General features: G+C 35.9%; 1 protein-coding gene across 1 annotated transcript in view; it reads right to left on the reverse strand.

The window, feature by feature from the left end:
- LOC115440632 (multiple PDZ domain protein) overlaps positions 1 to 20,424 on the reverse strand; it is a gene marked incomplete at its 5' end in the record, with an annotated part of 50,967 nt that overhangs the window by 18,159 nt on the left and 12,384 nt on the right. The window contains 4 exon segments of the mRNA XM_037442376.1: positions 1,903 to 2,044; positions 3,240 to 3,289; positions 3,291 to 3,419; positions 7,694 to 7,881. Of these exon segments, the coding sequence (XP_037298273.1) occupies positions 1,903 to 2,044; positions 3,240 to 3,289; positions 3,291 to 3,419; positions 7,694 to 7,881 (509 nt within the window).

Here is a 20,424-nt window from a genome sequence, read left to right on the forward strand (position 1 = left end):
TACTAGAAGCTGAAGTCATAAAATCTATAAAAACACAAAAAAGTAGCAAAGCACCTGGAGATGATAACATTTCGAATGAGCTATTGAAAGACACCTTAAGCGTGATATCTAAACCCGTGACAGATATATTCAACGAAATATTGGACACTGAACAAATACCAACTCAATGGACAAAGTCTACCATTGTCCTATTACATAAAAAGGGAGAAAGAAATGAAATAAACAATTATAGACCTATATGTTTAATGTCCAATTTATACAAAGTGTTTTCGAAAATAATACTTAGCCGAATAATAAAACACCTAGAAGAAAACCAATCAAGAGAACAAGCAGGGTTTCGCGCAGATTATTCTACCATTGATCATATTCATGTGGTTAAACAGATTATCGAAAAATGTAACGAATATGGCCAACATTACTACATAGCATTCGTTGACTACAACAAGGCTTTCGATTCTTTGAATCATAACTATATCTGGAAGACGCTAGAAAACCAGGGCCTAGATAGTAAATATATAAGAATTATAACAGAAATCTACAAACATTCGACTGCAAAGGTCCAACTTGAACAGCAAGGTGAAGAATTTAGCATTCAGAGAGGTGTTCGGCAGGGTGATCCACTTTCACCCAATCTTTTCACGGCAGTGTTAGAAAATATATTCAGAAACATAAACTGGGAAGATTTTGGAATAAATGTAAATGGAACCAATCTAAACCACCTAAGATTTGCTGACGACATTGTTATATTTGCAGAAAAATCTAACATACTGCAAATTATGTTGCAGCAATTAGATAATGAAAGCAAGAAAGCAGGCCTATCTATGAATCCAGCGAAAACTAAAATAATGACGAACACAATGAAAGAAAACATAAAAATAGGACAAGATGTGATCGAATATGTTGATGAATATATATATTTGGGACAACTGATATCAATAAAAGATCAATACTCAAAAGAAATTGATAGAAGAATAAGTAACACTTGGAAACGCTATTGGATGCTCAAAGAAATAGTTAAGAACGAAACGATACCAATGTCAGTGAAAAGCAAACTGTATAACACGTGCATTCTCCCATGTTTAACTTATGGGTGTCAGACATGGCCCGCTACAAGCAAAAACAACCAAAAACTTATAGTGTGCCAACGCAATATGGAGCGGAGCATGCTAAACATAAGGTTAAGAGACAGGTGGAAGTCCACAAAAATAAGGAGAAAAACAAAAGTAATCGATGTTTTACAAAAAATAAAAACGCTCAAATGGAATTGGACCGGTCACATTATGAGAACAAGTAGAGAAAAATGGACGAAAGATATAATGGAATGGTATCCTAGGAATGGAAAAAGACAAAAGGGAAGACAAATTAAAAGATGGGAGGATGATCTACCAAAAGGATGGAGAAGACTAACTCATGATAGAGATGAGTGGAAGAAACTAGGGGAGGCCTATGTCGAAGGACAACCTGACCAACAAACTGGTTGCTGAAGAATAACAAGGCATTTTTTTTTTGCATTAACTGGTTCTTGTAAAATAAGTTAAAAATTGTAGTATATTTGGTCAGTGAATAAAGGCTTTTATTATTATTATTATTATTATATTCCAAATCCAGTAGTTGATTTAATTAATTCGTTGGTAATTTATATTAAATGCCATGTATTATATCATTTCAATTGCTATCTCTCCTCCATTAGGTCTTAATCCATCACAGTAGGCTGACTTGGGTCACTTTACCTTCCAAATTCTCATATAGAATTCTCGGGTATGTAAATCTCTTAACGATGATTCCTTTCACGGTTAGTCGACGAAGAATGCACACGGAACGTTAAAATGACACAGGTGTATGCTAGGCCTATCATCGCTTACAAAATATTAAATTCGAGTTTAGAAGGATTCTGATACAGACCCCGTATTGTATATCGTAGACGGGGAGCGGTCGATCAAGGTCCGGCAGTCGGAGGTCACGCCGGTCCGGCTCGGGGCTCGCCTCTCGTCTCCCGCGACCCTCCGACGACGAGGTGGTCGCGCTGCTCGTCGTTTGGGATAATCTGTGGAAAAATTATACGAATTACCACTGTGGGTCTGTGCTGCTGTAATTATTGGTACAGCCAGCCTACATGAGAGGTCAGCATAATTCTGAGCATCGATGGATCCAGTGTAGATATGCAGACAATATATTCGAATAACATTTTGTATTTATTGCACAACTTATTCTCAGAAATATTTTTGCCATTTTCACAAATATTTATATCCCGTAGCAGGGATTGTACCCACAGCTCTCTCGTAGACAGCCAGTTTTAATCCTGCATGCCATGGAAGCGATCAAATAGTAAATTCATGTGTTAGATCTGCACGTAGTACATAATAATTTCATGGTTAGATCAAAGAACGAACCTTCAAAGAACAACGCTAATAGGGATTCCCTCGCGACTTCCGTAACATGAGAAATATCTATCCATTATGAATTTCACTATCTTTTGATTATACCATTGATATAGTTATATATCTCACAAATGTAACCAATTAGTGTTGTCAAGAATAATTCATAACTGTTTACGATCAAATTGATGACCTTGTCTTACTTGTGAATACAGTGAATCAGATAAAATTTTGGCATTTGTATCTAAACTGAGGTGCAAAAGAATAACGATTCTGGGTTCCATCTACAGGTCGAGTAATCAAAATTTATGAGTTGTAGATGGGTTGAGTCGGAATTGTGGCTTTTTATGGCGTTAGAAATTTCATCTCATGCCGTGTTTTCCTTATCTGATGTAAATAAAAATCCATAAGCACCTAAAGGACAGAACTCTGGCGATCCACGGTCTGAGCTTGCGTGATAATAAGACGTAACTTCTAATGTCTCGTGATGTCCAGCAGAGTGCGGATCCATGTAGTGCTTTATAATTCAAAGTTCCAGGCGTGTTGCGACTGTTTACGGCCGACCGAGACTCTAACTAGAAGAGCTATCTCCTTTCCTTGTCATTAAGATGTATGTACCCGTTTTAAATACGGTTCAAAGTCGATACGAGCTAACTGCCCAACTCTATAATGTTAAACCGGAACATAAGTGTTCTTGGGGAATAAAGCCTATTGGCGCATAGACATTTGTAACTAACGTAACATCCAACCAGGACTTTCGCACATGACCATCCACCAAATAAAACCGTAACTAATACCAGCCCTAAGTGCTATGAAAGGTTTATATCTTAGTCCACCACGTTGATCTAGTGCGTGTAAGTTTACCTGGCATGCATGGGATGGCAGTTGAGCGGGTCTAGCGGTGGTAGGTGGGGGCGGGTGCAGGGTGCGCGCGGGCGGCGTCGGCGGCTCCGGCGGGGTGACGCTCTCGAGCGCGTCGGCTGGCGGCCGGCAAACCCGTAGCTCCACTCGAGCCGCTGCCGTGCGCAGCACCTCCAACGCTTCCTGCAGTAATTTATTTATTTAAAACTTTATTGTACACCGTAAATATAAAAAACAAGACAAATTTGTATACAGATGTATATGTATATGTAATATGTCTGATCAGTAAAAGGTTTTAAGATATCATACAGGCATAGGCCAGCCACTCGGTTAGTCAGTAGGCGCTTCCTATAACAATGATTTCTTTTATCTTTTTTCTAAAAAATACTTTACGAAACTACTTAAAAAAAATAACTAATAATTAAGCCCCCTTTAAAAACGACTAAAATAAAAAAAATACATTACCTATATACTGGTTTCCAATTTTGGCGTCATTGACTAATTAGAATTACTAGGGAAGCTAGATAAAAATTCAAAGCAATGTTCAACTTTGCATTTTTTATGATGCAAATTGTAATCTAATGCAAATGTAGTTTGGAAACAGTTTTTATTAATAAATTATGTAGTATTGATTATACCTAAATGAATTAATGAACAGCAACATCGGTTGTTATGTTTCATTAATTTTAATTATCATAACGCCCTGAATGAAACAGATTAGCAGAGAGTCAACGTTCATTGATGGCATTTGGAAAGTTTTATACAGATGTGTTTGTTTTAATTAAATGATATAACTGCGAGCACTTCTGAAGCTTCGGGATTAAACAGATTAATGGTGGATAAGTAATTACGGGCAGTTCAAAGGCTCGCGATACGAATGGGACATTAGCGATGTTTTATTCGAGATATTTGTTTAATTATTTTCATTTAGTAGCAGTTTATCCTTAAATTATATATAATTTCCTTATTTGAAAAGTAAATTACGGTATCATAGACATTTTTTAAAGTCAATTAACATTAATATGCTACAGTATTTTCTTTGGTAAACACTCTGTTGTTCCTGCTAGTATTTACAGTATAGTCCAAATATGAATCCTTCCTAGACGAATTTTGGCTACGACGCAGTGCCTAATGTCAACGGCGATCAGCCAGGTACGCAGGAGATGTAGTGCGCAATACGCGCGTGCACCCTCTTTTCCTTCAATCTCATAGTTCTGATAGACCGCAATCCTACATGACCGGAGAGAGTTCAGGCACGGGGATATTACATCCCAACTTCCTGAATCTATACTGAGTAATATTTAAGATGGAAAAACCTATACACAAATATTTTTCACATGGCGAGGGATTCAAATCCAGGACCTCAGCGCAACTTGTACACGTGCCACATAGGCATTACAACAACACCACTGGAGCAGTCAGTCCAAATATAAAATGGACTAAATAAGCTCGTATTGGACTTTGACGACCGCGAGCATAGCTACTACAACATTAAAAACACTAAGTTCCAACTTCGCAAGCAATCCATACAACATTAAAAATACTAAATACAGACTTCGTAAGCAACTTATAGCGTTAAAAATGCTGTTATATCGCAGCAAATCAATCTTTATCCATTAATGCCTCATGTATCCCTTATAAATCCGCAAAAACTATTATTAAATGGCGAACGATCTCCAGTGAAAAGTAGGGTAATCAATTTGTCTTCACTTCAGAAATTCGCGGTCGACCTAAATGGAATGGATATTTTTCTATTGTGACTCAGAAGCGAAATGTTAACCGGATGGAATTAAATTGATGTATAGCATTGGAACGTTTCCGAGGTAGCTGATTTTGATTGAGGAAAATGACTTTGCCCTTTATACGTTGCGTCGATATGGTTTTGATGGGTTGGGGTGGTAATACGCCGAATGAAATATGTACTCGGATTGTGCTAACCGATATTCGATGGATCAAATTACTTCTTATATTTTCTTTGTTAGCAACTGGTTGCAAGGGTATTTTCCATATAGTTTTTGGCTTTCGTGTGATTATGAAACAAACAGCGAGGAAATGGAAAACGTCGAAGTTAGTTGCAGTTATTTATTTAGATTTTTTTTTAACTTAAATATTAAATATAAGTACATAAAAGAAACGAAAGAATCTAAATAATAGTCACCTAATCATACATTATCAAATAACAAACCTCTTTAAAACATAAGCTCCACCACACGAAATACGTATAAAACTTTAAATGTATTTAAAACAGTTTAGTTTCTACACGCAAGTGAATAGGCCTGCTTAAAGTTAGTTGTTTCGCCGAGTTATTCAGCTTAACATTCCGTATTATGCAAGCGCTATGTGTTGGTGCTAATTCAGAGGGTAGGACCGCGACTATTTTTCAAGTGACACAAACAGCGATTGCCGAGGCTTTGGTCAAACGGCGTAAATGGCGCTATCTGTTATACATTTGCGCATTACCTTAACGTTTGGAATACTGGAGGATTTTTATTTGCGTACTATTACTGTGCCGACCAATGCTTCAATGTAATGTATTTAACTATATGTTTTCAAACAGTATGAGTTATATAATTTTATTTCGAAAGTATTTCTAACGTCAAGTCGATAATATCGTAAGCAACATGTGTTTTAGGACTGAAAATAATTAGAAAAATACAGGGAATTTGTGAGGAAGTTTGCAAAGATGAAACAATATTACAATGTTAGAAAAGCATTTAAATCCAAACTCAAACAAAATCGTTAATTAAATGCAAGCGTTTCTATGCTTTATTGCTTTCATAATAGGAAAGATCTACCAATTAAACCGAGTAACACATTGTATGAAATTGCAAATTCCTAGCAAGGTACATTGTAGAATTTAATAAGCAGTGAAACGCGTTTTCATATAACTCCACATCTGCTCAAGTTTTGCAGTCGGTACAAGCATTGTTCCTAACCGTCTGTGTTAAATTGCATGAAATCGTATTCAGTTAATAGTCTATTTATCTACTCATAATATTCCAGCTTTTCGCCGCTGCATTCATTTAACTGGCACTCAGGGCTCCTTAGCGGAATGAACGAGGATTTTATGCTAAACTCATTGTAGATGCAAATGTCCATGAAGTACGTGATTTATGCATGTTAGTTTGGGTTTTTAAGATAACAGTTATTAAAGAGGAGGTTAACGCGATTAATCTGACGTTGAAATAAAACTATGTTTCGGATTTTATCGCGGTTTTTTATATTCTAATCTTCTGACATTTCGCCTTAATTTCACACGAGGACTGCGCTGTTAGTCGTCCAAAAAGTTAAAGTTACAATATCTACCTCTGTGCACACGTGTTCCTAGGTCCTTAAGGCAAACAAAAAACTGTTTACCCTGCATACGTATTTTTAAGCTGAAAAACAATGTTTATAATGTTAAAATATATTTGAAGATTTGATAACGATCCATAAAACAGAATGTGATGGACGTATCGCCACTCAGTATCTAGACACAGAAACCTCATCTGGCAAATGGGAATTTTTACATCAACAGCGTAGTAGAAGCAGTCTAATGTAATTTTGTGGAAGTTTGCGGCAAACATTTTACAGTTTATTACATTTGAACCGGAGCCTTGTCGCGGACCGTGTCGCAGTTTTCATAAAAGTTTTTACGTTTATAACCGCGATTCGGGTTCGGGAAGTGTCGCGACAACAAATGGCGTTTTTTACCTGACTTGCCGTTTATTTTTGCAAGCAACACGGCTTGTTTTACGATTGTACCTGTTATGCAAGTGGTAAAGCAGCCACTCACACAATAAAACCTCACGGGCTTTATGAATATTTCGTTTGTATTGTAAACTAGCTGGAGCAAACATTTGCCAGTTAGCGACGACCTCTCCAGTTTGTTTTACTCCGCAAATATTTTTTAGTTAACATTTTGGGATGGGAAAAAATTCGCTGTATATATTTTCTAAACTAGTGGAAGTGGTGCAAAATGAATACACGGAACATGTTTTTTTTTAAATCACTGATGTTTTTTATTGCGGGCACGGCAAAGTATTGCACCGCACACGGTCGTAAGTGCATGTGTGCTGTGTTTGAAATGTATTACGTTTTGTTTGACTAAAAATGTTTTCTGCATAAAATGACATAACATTTTCGTAGGGTTGTACTGTGTGCTGCGTTTACAATATGCAGACCGGCTCAACTAAAGTATTTCTATAAATTTATAGGATGGCGGGACGTGCCAGTCTTGTTGCGTATCGTACCTACGTTGAGTGAGATTCCTAGAAGTACCAATAGTCTGCTGTGTCCCATCACCAATCATTTCGCTTCTAACACCTATGAATTTTTTATTATTAATAGTCGCTGATAATTCCTAAGCATCTTTTTATTTTTTTTTATTTGTCTTCTGCTGTAGAACTCACATTATTGCATGGTTGACGGTTATATTGTGCCGCCGCTGTTAGTTCATATTTAATTGGTATACTTACGTAAGTACTGAGTCCGGCAAGAGGTACTCCGTTAGCAGACAGCAGGAGATCTCTGGGGGCCAGCCTCCCAGTGCGCCACGCTGGTTGTGGGGGGTACAGCCTTCGTATCCTCACTAGACCGCCGCCGCCGCACACCGACATGCCAAGACCGCGGCCATCCTTCTCTACTACTACTGTGAAGGTGTTTTCTGTAGGACAAACAAATACCGAACTTAATTTAGTTGCTATAAGACAAACATTTGTACTTAATTTTATGCCGATATGGCGAATATAATAGTGAATAATTATAGACTAATAATAATTATAAATAACAACAGTTGCAGATCCAAAAACTCGCAATTATTCCCAGTTATTATTTTATTAAAGACTAGCAATGCATTTGCATTGTCAAAGTTATTAATAGTTTCTTGACCCTTTACCCGGTGGTAACGTGACATATTTACTTAAACAATATCCTCGTTTGATACATAAACTAAAATGAATACACAAAGAAGAAAAACAACTTTTAGTAATAAAAATTCTTGAATATAAAATTGTCAATGAAGTAAACAAGCATGAATGGAGGCGTACGCTAAAATGGCAGAGTTAATGACTCGAATGCCAAACAGAGTTTATTGCATAATAAAAATTCACCAAAATAGAAATACAACGTGCTTTATCGATATACAGAGGTATAAATTCTGCGCAAGAGACCGTCGGGGATTGTTCTATTCTCAACTAATATGATACTTAAACAAAAAGAAATAAACATGCGAAGGATGTTGTCGATTTAAACCGGATAGGGAGCGGATGAATGCGGCATTACAAAGACTATAGAAAATCTTATAAAATATTTATTCACGTGATTTTTGTTAAGCGAGGAAGTTCTTTTATCTAACGGGGAACAGGTTGTGAGCGCTGTTTCGTTGTTTGTATAGAGCTCTATTTTGCTTGAATATTAATTTTACGTTACACTTTTCCATTGTTGGATGTCAAGAAACTGAGCAGTTCTTTTCTGGTTTGTACGCGAGAATATAACGCCATTCGACGAGCGATATGTTCATGTACTGTCAATTCTATAAAAGAATGATAATATGTTTCTTATTTCTGATTTAGTCTATCTTACAAAATATAAGTTCTAAACATGCGTATAAAATTTATATCCTCGTTATTACTTTCGGTCCACGCACGCCATCATTCCTTAGACTTAAGTATTAAAATCGATGTTTTAACTAAGTAGAAGGCAATTCTATTTACGTCCACTGGTAACCTGGCGTTAAAGGTACCGTGGTATTATATTACAAGCCCACGTTTTCAATGCCAGACATATTAAAGAGCGTACCAACAGACCTTGGGGACCAGGTGTTTTCGCAAAGCGAACGGCAGCCTGAGGTGTTTAGCTGTACTAAGCATTGTTTATTCTGCTTTTGTGACTCGTACATTGTTTTATGGTAAATGGTATAAGGTTATATGGCATTATAACTAATCCCATTAACAATTCAAAAAATCAATAATCGCTATTAATTAATGTTTACTTATGTTTTTTTTTTATTTTCCTCTGCGACAAATTTGACCCTGATTAAAAATGGTTTTGGTAGGGCCCTAAAAATATAATCATCGGGATAATTGTAGTTACTGCCTCGGTGGCGTAGTTGTATTGCATGCCCGGTACAATAGCGCTCTGAGGTCCTGGGTTCGACTCCCAGGTTGGGCAAAGTGATATTTGGGTTTTTCTGCTCAGTATCAGCCCAGAGTCTGGAATTTGTGCCCGATATGGCGATAGGCTCGCCCCCTATCACATCATGCGACGGAACATACTTGGCGAAAAGTGGGTGCCCTAGTTGCGCCTCTGCATACCCCTTCGGGGATAAATGCGTGATGTTATGTATGTATGTATGTACCAATTATTCAAATTATTGTATCAATGTAAGACAATCCCTACAGCTTCATATGGATTTTTATTGCATACCTAATTAATTACATAGCATAGCGTCATGGTAATTTAGTATTTTTTTTTTAATTAAAAAAATTTTTTTTTTTCTTCCACGTCACTTGCTTTTCAGTATTTTCGATTTTCAGGTAATCATCACTAAATATGGTTTCTTGTATTTCCTTCGTATTTGCTAGCAGTAATTACGTACGTACGCGTTGAAACTACCTCCATTTGCCGATGATTAATATCGTATTTCGACTAGATGGATACGCTCGGTCAATTTGAGCCCCTTTTGCGTCTGTAACGGACATCGGAGGGACCTCGACATGAATAATGCATCGAGTCCATACCGACAGCTTCGAATTCAAAATTATTTAATCAATTTCTGTGTTTTTGAATTTTTTCTATCGGGTTTAATTTCGTCAAAGAATCGTAATTGGGGCCCTGATTTTCATTTGCTATATAAAAATTATTTCTTTTTGTTGGACAAGGTTTTGATTACATTACTTAATTATGCGATATTCTTCATGATTTTGTTTCCTTTTCTTATAATTGAATTAACAAATTATCCATCAAATCTCATATTCTTATATCAGTGAGTATACACTATGGTAAAGTTATACGCAATATTTAAGAAATTGTGATATCAAGCTTAAAGTAAATATTTTGCCCGTATACATCGATATATATAGCCCCTTTAAAGGCTGTTATTGTATGTTTCTTGCTAATGCAAGTTATTAAAAGCAATATCAGAAGATTGCCACGTACCGTGTAGTACACTTGCCTACAATACATGTAACTAAAAGTTTGCCGTGTTAAAACTCCGCCCTTCGCTAAAACCTCCATTGTTTCATCGTGAAAGGACAACAGCTGAGTGCACTAGTTCGTAGTTTCGATATTGGCAAAGTTGGCCAGTCACGAACTCGTACCGATCGGCCGTATTTAACAACAATCGTAATAGCTTCGTGCTTGTAATAGCGTTGGAACGTCATAGAAAAATGTGCTTTATGGCGAAGTGAATCACCGGTTTTTTGTAAGAAACGGGGTAAAGAAGTAGGTCATTTGAATTTAAGTAAATAACTAACGTTCAGCAACGTTCCCAATTTTGGGCTTTACATATTCTTAGTAGAATTATTAATGGAGTTACTATCATTTAATTCTTCTGAAAACATTTTTCATAACACTATTTACCGATACGATGGTGAAGGAACGATGAAGGAAAACATCGTGAGGAAACCTGCACATCTGAGAAGTTCTCTATAGGAATTTCGAAGGTGTGTGAAGTCTACCAATCTGCACTAGGCCAGCGTGGTGGACTAAGGCCTAATCCCTCTCAGTAGTAGAGGAGGCCCGTGCTCAGCAGTGGGCAAGTATATAATACAGGGCTGATATTATTTATATATTTATTATTTATTTACCGATATAAAAAAATGTAAAACCATGTTTATGATATTTTATATTATTTCACTGCCTCGGTGGCGTAGTTGTATTGCATGTCCGGTACAATAGCGCTCTGAGGTCCTGGGTTCGAATCCCGGGTCGGGCAAAGTGATATTTGGGTTTTTCTGCTCAGTATCAGCCCGGAGTCTGGAATTTGTGCCCGATATGGCGATAGGCTCGCCCCCTATCACATCATGGGACGGAACATACTTGGCGAAAAGTGGGTGCCCTAGTTGCGCCTCTGCATACCCCTTCGGGGATAAAATGCGTGATGTTATGTTATGTTATGTATATTATTTCAATTCTGATTAATAAAACCGGTATTTATGTTCAACAAATATCCGAAATAGAATCACTACCTTAATCATTTAATTTGTCTCGAGTGATACAAAAAACAGTTACATAAACACTAACAGTATTCATTGGAAAGCACCAAATAATTTGGTACGAAGACAATTTCGTTTGCATTTGGACAGTATCTCTTGAATATCTATAAAACTCATGCATTAATAATGAGATGACCTTAGGGTCATCAGGCGTAAACAATGAGAGAGCTTTCAAAGACATAACGGTGAACGCCAGTTGTATGCGAACTTGTGGTCACTTTGTGCACATTCTTAACAATGTTGGGTCAGTTTTGGGTGTAAGTTTGCTTTTACATATAATTCGTACAGAACGGATCGATTTAAACAGTAATAAAAAGCACATAAAGCTGACTTCGGCTTAATCGGGTTCGTAAACAGTTAAAATTTTTATCTGTTTCACATGTTATGAACGTTTTGGTAAAAATGGGTGCAGTTTTTTTTTTAAATAAACTGCGTGATTATTTCATCTTTTTTTACTTAATAAAAAATATTACAAAAAATATTACGTATCATATTATAAATATTGTTTTGTCTTCACAGGTGACTGGATTTTTAAGACTTGGTTTAAAGGCTATTGGTATTAATTTTAGTGGAATCTTTTAAGGATTGACTTATAAATATGTACGTAATAATTTATAATATTTTGATAAATAGATATTATTAATATTAGGTATATCAAAATCATTTGAATAGTCATAACAAGTTCCCAATAGATCATGATTCCTTACGTATGTTAAATGTACGTCTAACTACTCCTTAGTCATCCATTGTTTAGATCATGTTTACCTCTAGCTAGAGTTTCGATAGCCCGCATCAACTATACCATTGTTAAATTCTACTCAGTACCTAATACATTAAAAGTTTAATTTGGGTTGCACTATAGTATCATTATTTGGTACATCTTGGAAATTCTCAGCAGCTTTCGGATAATTACCTTTAGACGTAGAATGATCACTGCTTTAAAACGAGATAACGTGTCTACGTGATTAGAAGCACTGAGATTGGATAAAATATATTACAGCAGGTTTCCTTTACCTGCTTGTGAAAAACAACTTCTAACTGGACTTACACGAAAATGTGTTGTACTTTGGAATTAAATCTATATAGGTAAATAAAAAACATTGCACTTTTTAAATATTGCGCGCACAGGGTTGGGAGATTTATCATAATTAAAATTTATATACGGTGTAGAAAAATAAAATTTATGAAGATGCTGTCGAATTTCCACCAGTAGGCGACCACTACTTTTACTTAGTGGTATCATTTGTAGAGTGTATAATATAAGGTGGTATAATATAAATGTATTTATCTTTTGTACTTTATAAAAAAGCAAAAACTTTCTTGAACACGTGTTTCTTGTTTGGCTGTTGACTTAAATCTTCAAATCTCCTATAATTTGGTAATAAACGACTTGCCTTAAGCGGAATAAAACAGCTATTTTAATGCAGGAAATACAAGCAGGTATAGATCGAACTTTTTGTAATATAATAACAATATATGCTTATGAGGGCATTCTTAGCGCACTTAATTTCAAAATCGTGTAAGTTCTTTTTGATGCTGTCATAAAAACTAACAGAAAAAAAAACAAAACATCATGTAAATAGAAAATTAGGAGCTTGTTTATTATTTAAATTATGTAATTTCGCATGCCTCGGGAACTTCTACGAAATAAACATACAATAATATTTCAGCATTGCGCGGCACGTATTTTCCATAATGGCTTTAATTTCCTGATGGATATTTTCTTTTAATCGAATCAGATTTGTACATTTTATTACTACGAAATTAAATTTGTAATTATTTACACATTTGAATAGTATGAGGTTATTCTTAGTATAACATACAACATAAACTCGACACTATATTAGAAATACTATTGCAGGTTACCTATTTATCATGTACTGTTAATGAATTTCAATGCTATATCTTTAAATTCAAAAAGGATATTATAGCCCGCCATTTCACGAAATAGTAGAATTTCATCCTATGCGTGATTTTACCCCGAAGGTCGCACTCTGAAATAAACTGTTAATATTGAAATACGTCTATAATTGGAGTGCTTGTGAAAAAATAAAGCACATTTTTGGAGCTAAGCGCCTGGAATAATAACGACTTTTTCGGCAATTCATTGTTCCACTTCTACATTGTTTGATTTATGAACAATTCCGAACGTAATTCAGGCATTTGGAAACTTTTTAAATTTTAATGATTTTTTCAAGATTTGTTTTATGTAATCAACAACTAATTATCTGAAATGTTAAGTAAAAGTACTAGGTACAAGGCTAGCTTGGGGGCTTAAGGCCTTAACCTCAATTATAAAACAGGCTCGTGAAGGGCAGTGGGTTAGTACTTTTTAAATTATAAATTTATCAATCTATCAAGGCCATCGCTGTCCACTGCTGGACGTAGAACTATCCAAGTGTGCGCCTATCATTCGCTTCTTGAGCAGCCCGCAACCATCCGCTACCGCCTTTTGCTAGTCATCAATCCATCGTAGTATATTATATTAAAGATGTATTAAAATTAAAAGTAAAAAAATAGGTTTTAAAAAATCCCTATTTCAAAATAGCAAGTCTCAAATATCCGTTTTCTAAACTATATTCACGGACTACGATTGCCTAAGGTAAAACGATTCCTATGTATCACCGCCCGTAGTAGCGGAACATGTTACTGCCATTTCCTTCCTGATTCTACCGGTAGATTGGCTGCGACGGTGGCGCGGTGAAAATAGCATATTCCAACTCTATCTGAAAGTACATGGCAGTAAATTATGTAATTATACATCTAGGTCGGTTAACAAAAGCTGGGCCTTTCACAGAACTCACACCAAGACAATTTTACACTGTATGATGAAAAAAAAATTTTTATGGACAGCTAAGTAGATGCAAACAAAACATGCTACATTTTTCGATTTTGTTAATAGGTCAGCATTGCGTTGTCTTGACTGACGTATATTTATTCACAGACACTTCAAATATTGAATGTGTTGTATTCGCCAGCTTTACACTATCGCTCTTTTTTAATGCTTTTAATGATGAGATGAGCTTGCCGTTCGCCTGATGGTGAGCGATACGACAGCCCATAAACAATAGAAACACCATCCCACACCATGAATTATAAATTATTGTGTGGTATTTTACTGCGCTCGCCATCCTGAGACACGAGATGTTGAGTCTTATGTCCCGTAGTCACACTGGCTACAAACAGTCCTATACGTAGTCCGCCTTTATCTCTATTCAGGGGTAGGTAGAAGTCCAACATACACTTTGCCAGCAATGATGTCTAATTTATTGGCGAGCCTATTATATTTACCGGGCATAATTCCAGAATCCACATTAACTGCCTCAAAAAAATAAATATAAATTTCCTCGACCCGGGGATCGAACCTGCGACCTCAGCGCGGTAGTCTGTGTTTGCAATACAACTACACCAAAGTAGTCTTTACAGTCATAATTAAGCTAAGATGTTATCTAAATAAGGTTTGTTTGTACTTGACGTTTCAGCCCTACATGAAGGCCACCGCGTAAAAGCTCCGAGAAAAATTATAAAAAGCTGCGACGTGCTTTTTGCTGGCGTAACCATGATAAACGACCGAACACTCTTAACCATTAGCGTTTTTTGACTATGCTAAAGGCCACTCCGTCCACTTACACAAGTTCAGGTCAGGGTTAGTTCATTCAAAACATGGCAAGTGCAAGTAGAACTTGTCTTCTGGGAGGGTTCCGTGCCATCACATTTTACGGATTCTTTAGTATGTGTTAAGCATATACCGTATAGTAGTCTAGGTAGAAGCGGGAGCTCTTAGATATCTCAATTAGAGAGCGGTGGGAGAGCATTTCTTACAAATCAATGTTACCAAGGCGCCCATGTATACTTATTTTATTTTTTTTTAAATCCAGATCGGTGAGCTATGTCCAGCTTTATTGTTCATTCAGCCATCACTCGTTCCCCGTAAAAAACTCCGCGTGCTGTTTCAATTTCTCAAAAATATAATGCATTATTTTTCATGACGTGCTGGCCGTTTTTCACAGCCGCTTTCACCTGCGCCGCTTAATAATAAGAGTTTGAAACTGCCCTAAACTTAATGTGTACGAAACGGATAAGCACTAAGACCCAAAGTACCTTGAGAGATTACTGGAGATAATTTTGAAGATATTATACTGAAGGTAGAAAAGTAATATAAAGTGTTGGTTCTGCGTAAAACATTTTATAGTTCAACGAAGGAATACTGATTACAGTAGTTGAAGATATCAGTGGTAAATACTCTTTTAATTTTTTATTACGTTTCTAATTTTTTTATATGCCAAAATATATATTATAATTTTTAATCTTAAGATAATTAAAATAAATATAATTATTCAAGTGGCTATTATTTATAATGATAATAACTAATTAATAAATATGATTAATGAATTTATTCAAGTTTGGAGCTCTTGTGAGAAAAGGCCTCCCCAATTTTTCTTTGTATTTAAGGCTGTTAGCCACCAAAATTTTCAAACTTTGCCAGTTCATCTCAACTCATAGCCTTCAGTTTTCCTCAGCTGCGGACATCATATCTTGCTCCCCAGTCGGTGGGCAGTTTCATCCATCTTACTGTTCAATGTGAAATACACTTACATAATATGTTAATGTATTAGAGTCTATATGTTAGCGCCAAACAATAAACAGTTAAGTGTACACCAAAGACGGAGTATCTATATCTACTGTGTTATTAAACTTTTGTTAAAAAATTAAAGTCAAAGAAATATTTCAAACGGGGTTTAAAAATACCTGCAAAGACCGTCTATTATTATCTTCAGAAAAAAACAGAAAAATCCAATTAATTTCGTGTTTTATTTAGTCACGGAGGAATTATTTTCTCAACACATATAGACATGCACGTCAGGAATCAAGTTGAAATGTCACATCCAATCTCCACTAACGAGGCGTCATTAGGTGCTTCTTAATGGGCGTGGTATCGCTCTTTAGAAAAATAAAACGGCGACCCAGCAATTAGCATGTTGGTTTCGTGAATGCGTCGGGTGGAGATTAAATTAGTAAAAAATAATTGCATTTGATAATCAGCATAATAAGTAAGTAGGGCATGAACTTATTCTATAATGTAATAATATATATAATAATATCAGCCCTGTATTATATACTGTCTCACTGTTGGGCACGGGTCTCCTCTACTGCTGAGAGGGGTTAGGCCTTAATCCACCACGCTGGCCTATTGCGGATTAGTAGACTTCACATACCCGCAAATTTCTTATAGAGAATTTTTAAGGTATGCAGGTTTCCTCACGATGTTTTTCCGTTAAAGCAAGCGATAATTAACAAAAAATAACACATGATTTTTAGAAAAGTCGGGAGTATGCCTATGGATTTTGAACCTGCGGATAATCGTCTTGACAGTCCGTTTCACAACCAACTAGACTATCCCCGCTTATAAAGGAATTAGGACAAGCTTATTTGAAGCGTTTCAGGAATAAATATAGAAATGAACCCGAATTTAGAATTGAACTAGGATCTCATTGATATCCAAATAAATTGCCATTTGCCGAAGACTACTGTGGAGAATAAATACCTATGGAACTGTTAAGTCTTTCGATACGTAAACAATATGCAACAAATTGTGTACTACATTACCCGTATCAGTAAACAGATTACTATGTCATACACACAAAGACAGGTAATTACACTGAAGATTACCATAAAAATAACAATTACCTCTCTCGGAATTGCTTTTTCTTTATTCAGGTAGCTGTACAATGAAAATATCCGAGAAACGACCGCGAATCATTGTGTTGTAAATGAACTATACACCGTTTAGAAATCAATATTTGTAATTCTCAATTATTTTGAACATCCGGCTGGTAACAGAACAATGGCGCGTGAACTTGGCTTTAAATATTCGCCCATAGCGTTTCCTTTGTCCACGGTAGAAAGCATGATACAAAGTTAACCCGAACCGCCTCAAAGCAGAAGCGGCACAAAGGAAACCGAAATCAGAAATTGGATTGAAGGAACCATTATGGATAAATTTTTGTATTGTTATTGTCTAAGTGTCTTCTAATTATAATAAGTATTTTTATATTTAATATATTTATTATAATAAACTAAGAGGATTTTAAAGTATATTAGCCTAAATTAACGTTATGGAATTGAGTGCCTGTGTTATATTTTTTGGCTGTATAGCGCATATGTGAATGATTAATGATGTAAAAAAATACCAATTATTCTGAGACGCGAATTGCTGTCCCTATAGGTAGTTTGAACAGTATTTCATGTATAATCATGTTCATGTCTATTTTATCATCTTTTAATAAATTTTCACTACGTTATTTAGTTCCCAGCGAGCATAAACCTTAACCAGGCCTCAATTCTTCTCCTCTTATTGAACATACAACCTAAAGTATAAGCCAATTGCTTATGCGCTCTACATTTTGACACTGAATGTGTATTCATATCCGCATTTTTCTCCCTGGTTTGGGAATATAAGTCACGACTCCGCCTTTATAGCCGCAGTAAATTCTTGATACATTTGCGGATCAGTGTGAAGCGCGCGTACCGCTCGCAATTTGCCTACTCAACTTTAAAACACGAATTCAAAAAGTTTTTCCTACATGAGAGCTTCTTCGCGTCTACATCGCATTTTATTTGATTTCGCGTACGTGTCTCAAATACACGAACATATTTTGTGATAATATAACAAATCGTGTACGTGTGTTTCAACAATAAAACAATGGGTTCCGAGAAAACCCGGTAAACCGGTAGGTAGAGGTGAATTTCCTTGAAATTAGGCCTGCATTAGGGATGTCGGTTTTTTATTTTAACGATGCGAATCGAATGTTAATATCGATAAACATTATGTTAAAACAATAATCAACATAAAAGAATGGATGGATAATATCATTAGTCTATTCGTTAGATTCCTTAAACGCACAATTCTATATCCAATGTGAATTCTACCTATTGGATCCAATATCGTGTAAGTAAAATATGGGTCGAGTCGAATTTGCAAACGAATAGGAATCGTTCAAACTGTCTCCGTTCAATCTATATGCTTCGTGATGCAAAACGACTCGCAGGGTTTGCGATTGATTTATAGAATCGATACGATTTCTAAATAATCGATGTTATGATTAATCGATTCTAGATAGACATGGCTCTATGTACGTAAATGGATATTTTGTACGGCATAGCGGTTGCTCGCATATCGCGTGTTACGGATCACCGCCCACCCGCCGTGTGACCTGGCTTGCTTTATTACGGGCGAGCCTTCATTGCGAACATCAGATTGGCCCGTTTCGTGTAAAAACTTTAAATTTAATGTGGCAATTAGCCTTACCTTTAATCCTGTTGATGGCCGCCCTTCGTCACTAAGATTTAATGGCAGCCGCGTGTGCGCGCTAACCCAATTGCTAATTTGGAACAACATGTATCACTTCAAATCTAGGTTTTGCCCGCGGCTGCACGTGACTACATTCGTTTTAATAGTACGTATTATGTGCCGGTTAATTTATTTTGGAATGTAATTAAAATTAAAAACACCGCTCTCTGAATGTTTAGAGAATTCCGTACATCGTGTTTTCTAATAATAGTAATTACTGAGAAAAATAAAAATAGTTATTTGTATTACCGACGTTACTAATATATTAAAGTAAAATTAGAGAATACAGGATAGTGTAAAATCTAAATATTTATTGTCAAATCTAAATAATTATTATTTTTATTTTTTTCCGTATAATTTCCTCCCTATAGCAATGCCTTCTGAAGCCTTTCATGCTTAAAAGATAATTATTGTCACTCCCCTCAACTGATTCGCTCTTCCATAAAACGTAAAAATAATAGGGACTATAACCTAAATTTATCCTATACAAGAATTCTATACTGAATATTCCCATGAACTAGTTTTCGTTCATCACATATTTCATCCATTAGATTTCTTTGTGTAGTGTAGGGGGCTTGCAAATGATAACCTATGCGATAGCAACGATCGATAGCGGAATTTATGCACTGCAGGTAACAGCGTTTTCTTTGTACTTACTGCGCTTAGCAACTAGAGTTATGGTCGATTAGGTTTCTTACTTCCCCGATAACTTGGGCTAATGTTCTTAGCCCACACTTTAAGTAACGAGTTGAGTTTGATATTTTTACATTTCACAGAGAAAAACCTCTATGTTACTTAGTTTGTATGTGTACAAATTTCTTCCGAATATATTCCGCGGTCTATTTGTTTATTTCTAAGAAATATCCTCAAAAACATTCACACTTATGTGAGTAAGTAGGAAGAAGCATTTGACTACTCCATTTGCAAAAAAAATACGACTGTTTCTGGCATCGACTAGTAATGTTTTGAGTTGCTCATAACGTCCATCTTTTCAAGGCCTGTATAAATACAACGCAAGATCCCACAGATGCTTTACAACCAATATACCTTGGCCCTTAATCATTCGTTCGAAGATAGTTTTATGGGGATGAAACCACCCGTGTCGCAAGAATGAAAATTAACGAAGGGTTGAAAGGTCATTAGTACGGAATTCTAACACTATATATATATATATATCTAAACGGACAAAAGTTATTCGACTACAAGCGTTTCGTACCTTCCTTGCCCTTTAGTTTATGATCTGTTAAAATACCCTAAAACCATCTTATCCTACTTCGAATTAGGGAGATAGAATTTTGCTATAACTATGTTTAAGATAAATCTATACCAATATATATGCTAAAGAGGTTTTAATTGAACGCGTTAATCTCAGGAACTACTAAACCGATTTTGATTTCTTTTTACTAATAGGAAGCTACATTACTCTTGAGGTTGTAGAAAGACGTCTTGGCTAAAGCTCCATGTCCACACTACACAGAATTATAAATAACCTCACTGTGTTATAATATATACCATCTAACGCAGTTGCGTTAGATTAAATTTTCGGAAATGGAACCCGACACAACATATTTACAAATATACATGAATCCGGTTTGTAAATCGTTTTCATGATAATTAGATTCTAAGTAAATACCAAATAAAG

This window comes from Manduca sexta, chromosome 24 (genome assembly GCF_014839805.1).
Source record: "Manduca sexta isolate Smith_Timp_Sample1 chromosome 24, JHU_Msex_v1.0, whole genome shotgun sequence".
Taxonomy (NCBI): Eukaryota; Metazoa; Arthropoda; class Insecta; order Lepidoptera; family Sphingidae; genus Manduca; species Manduca sexta.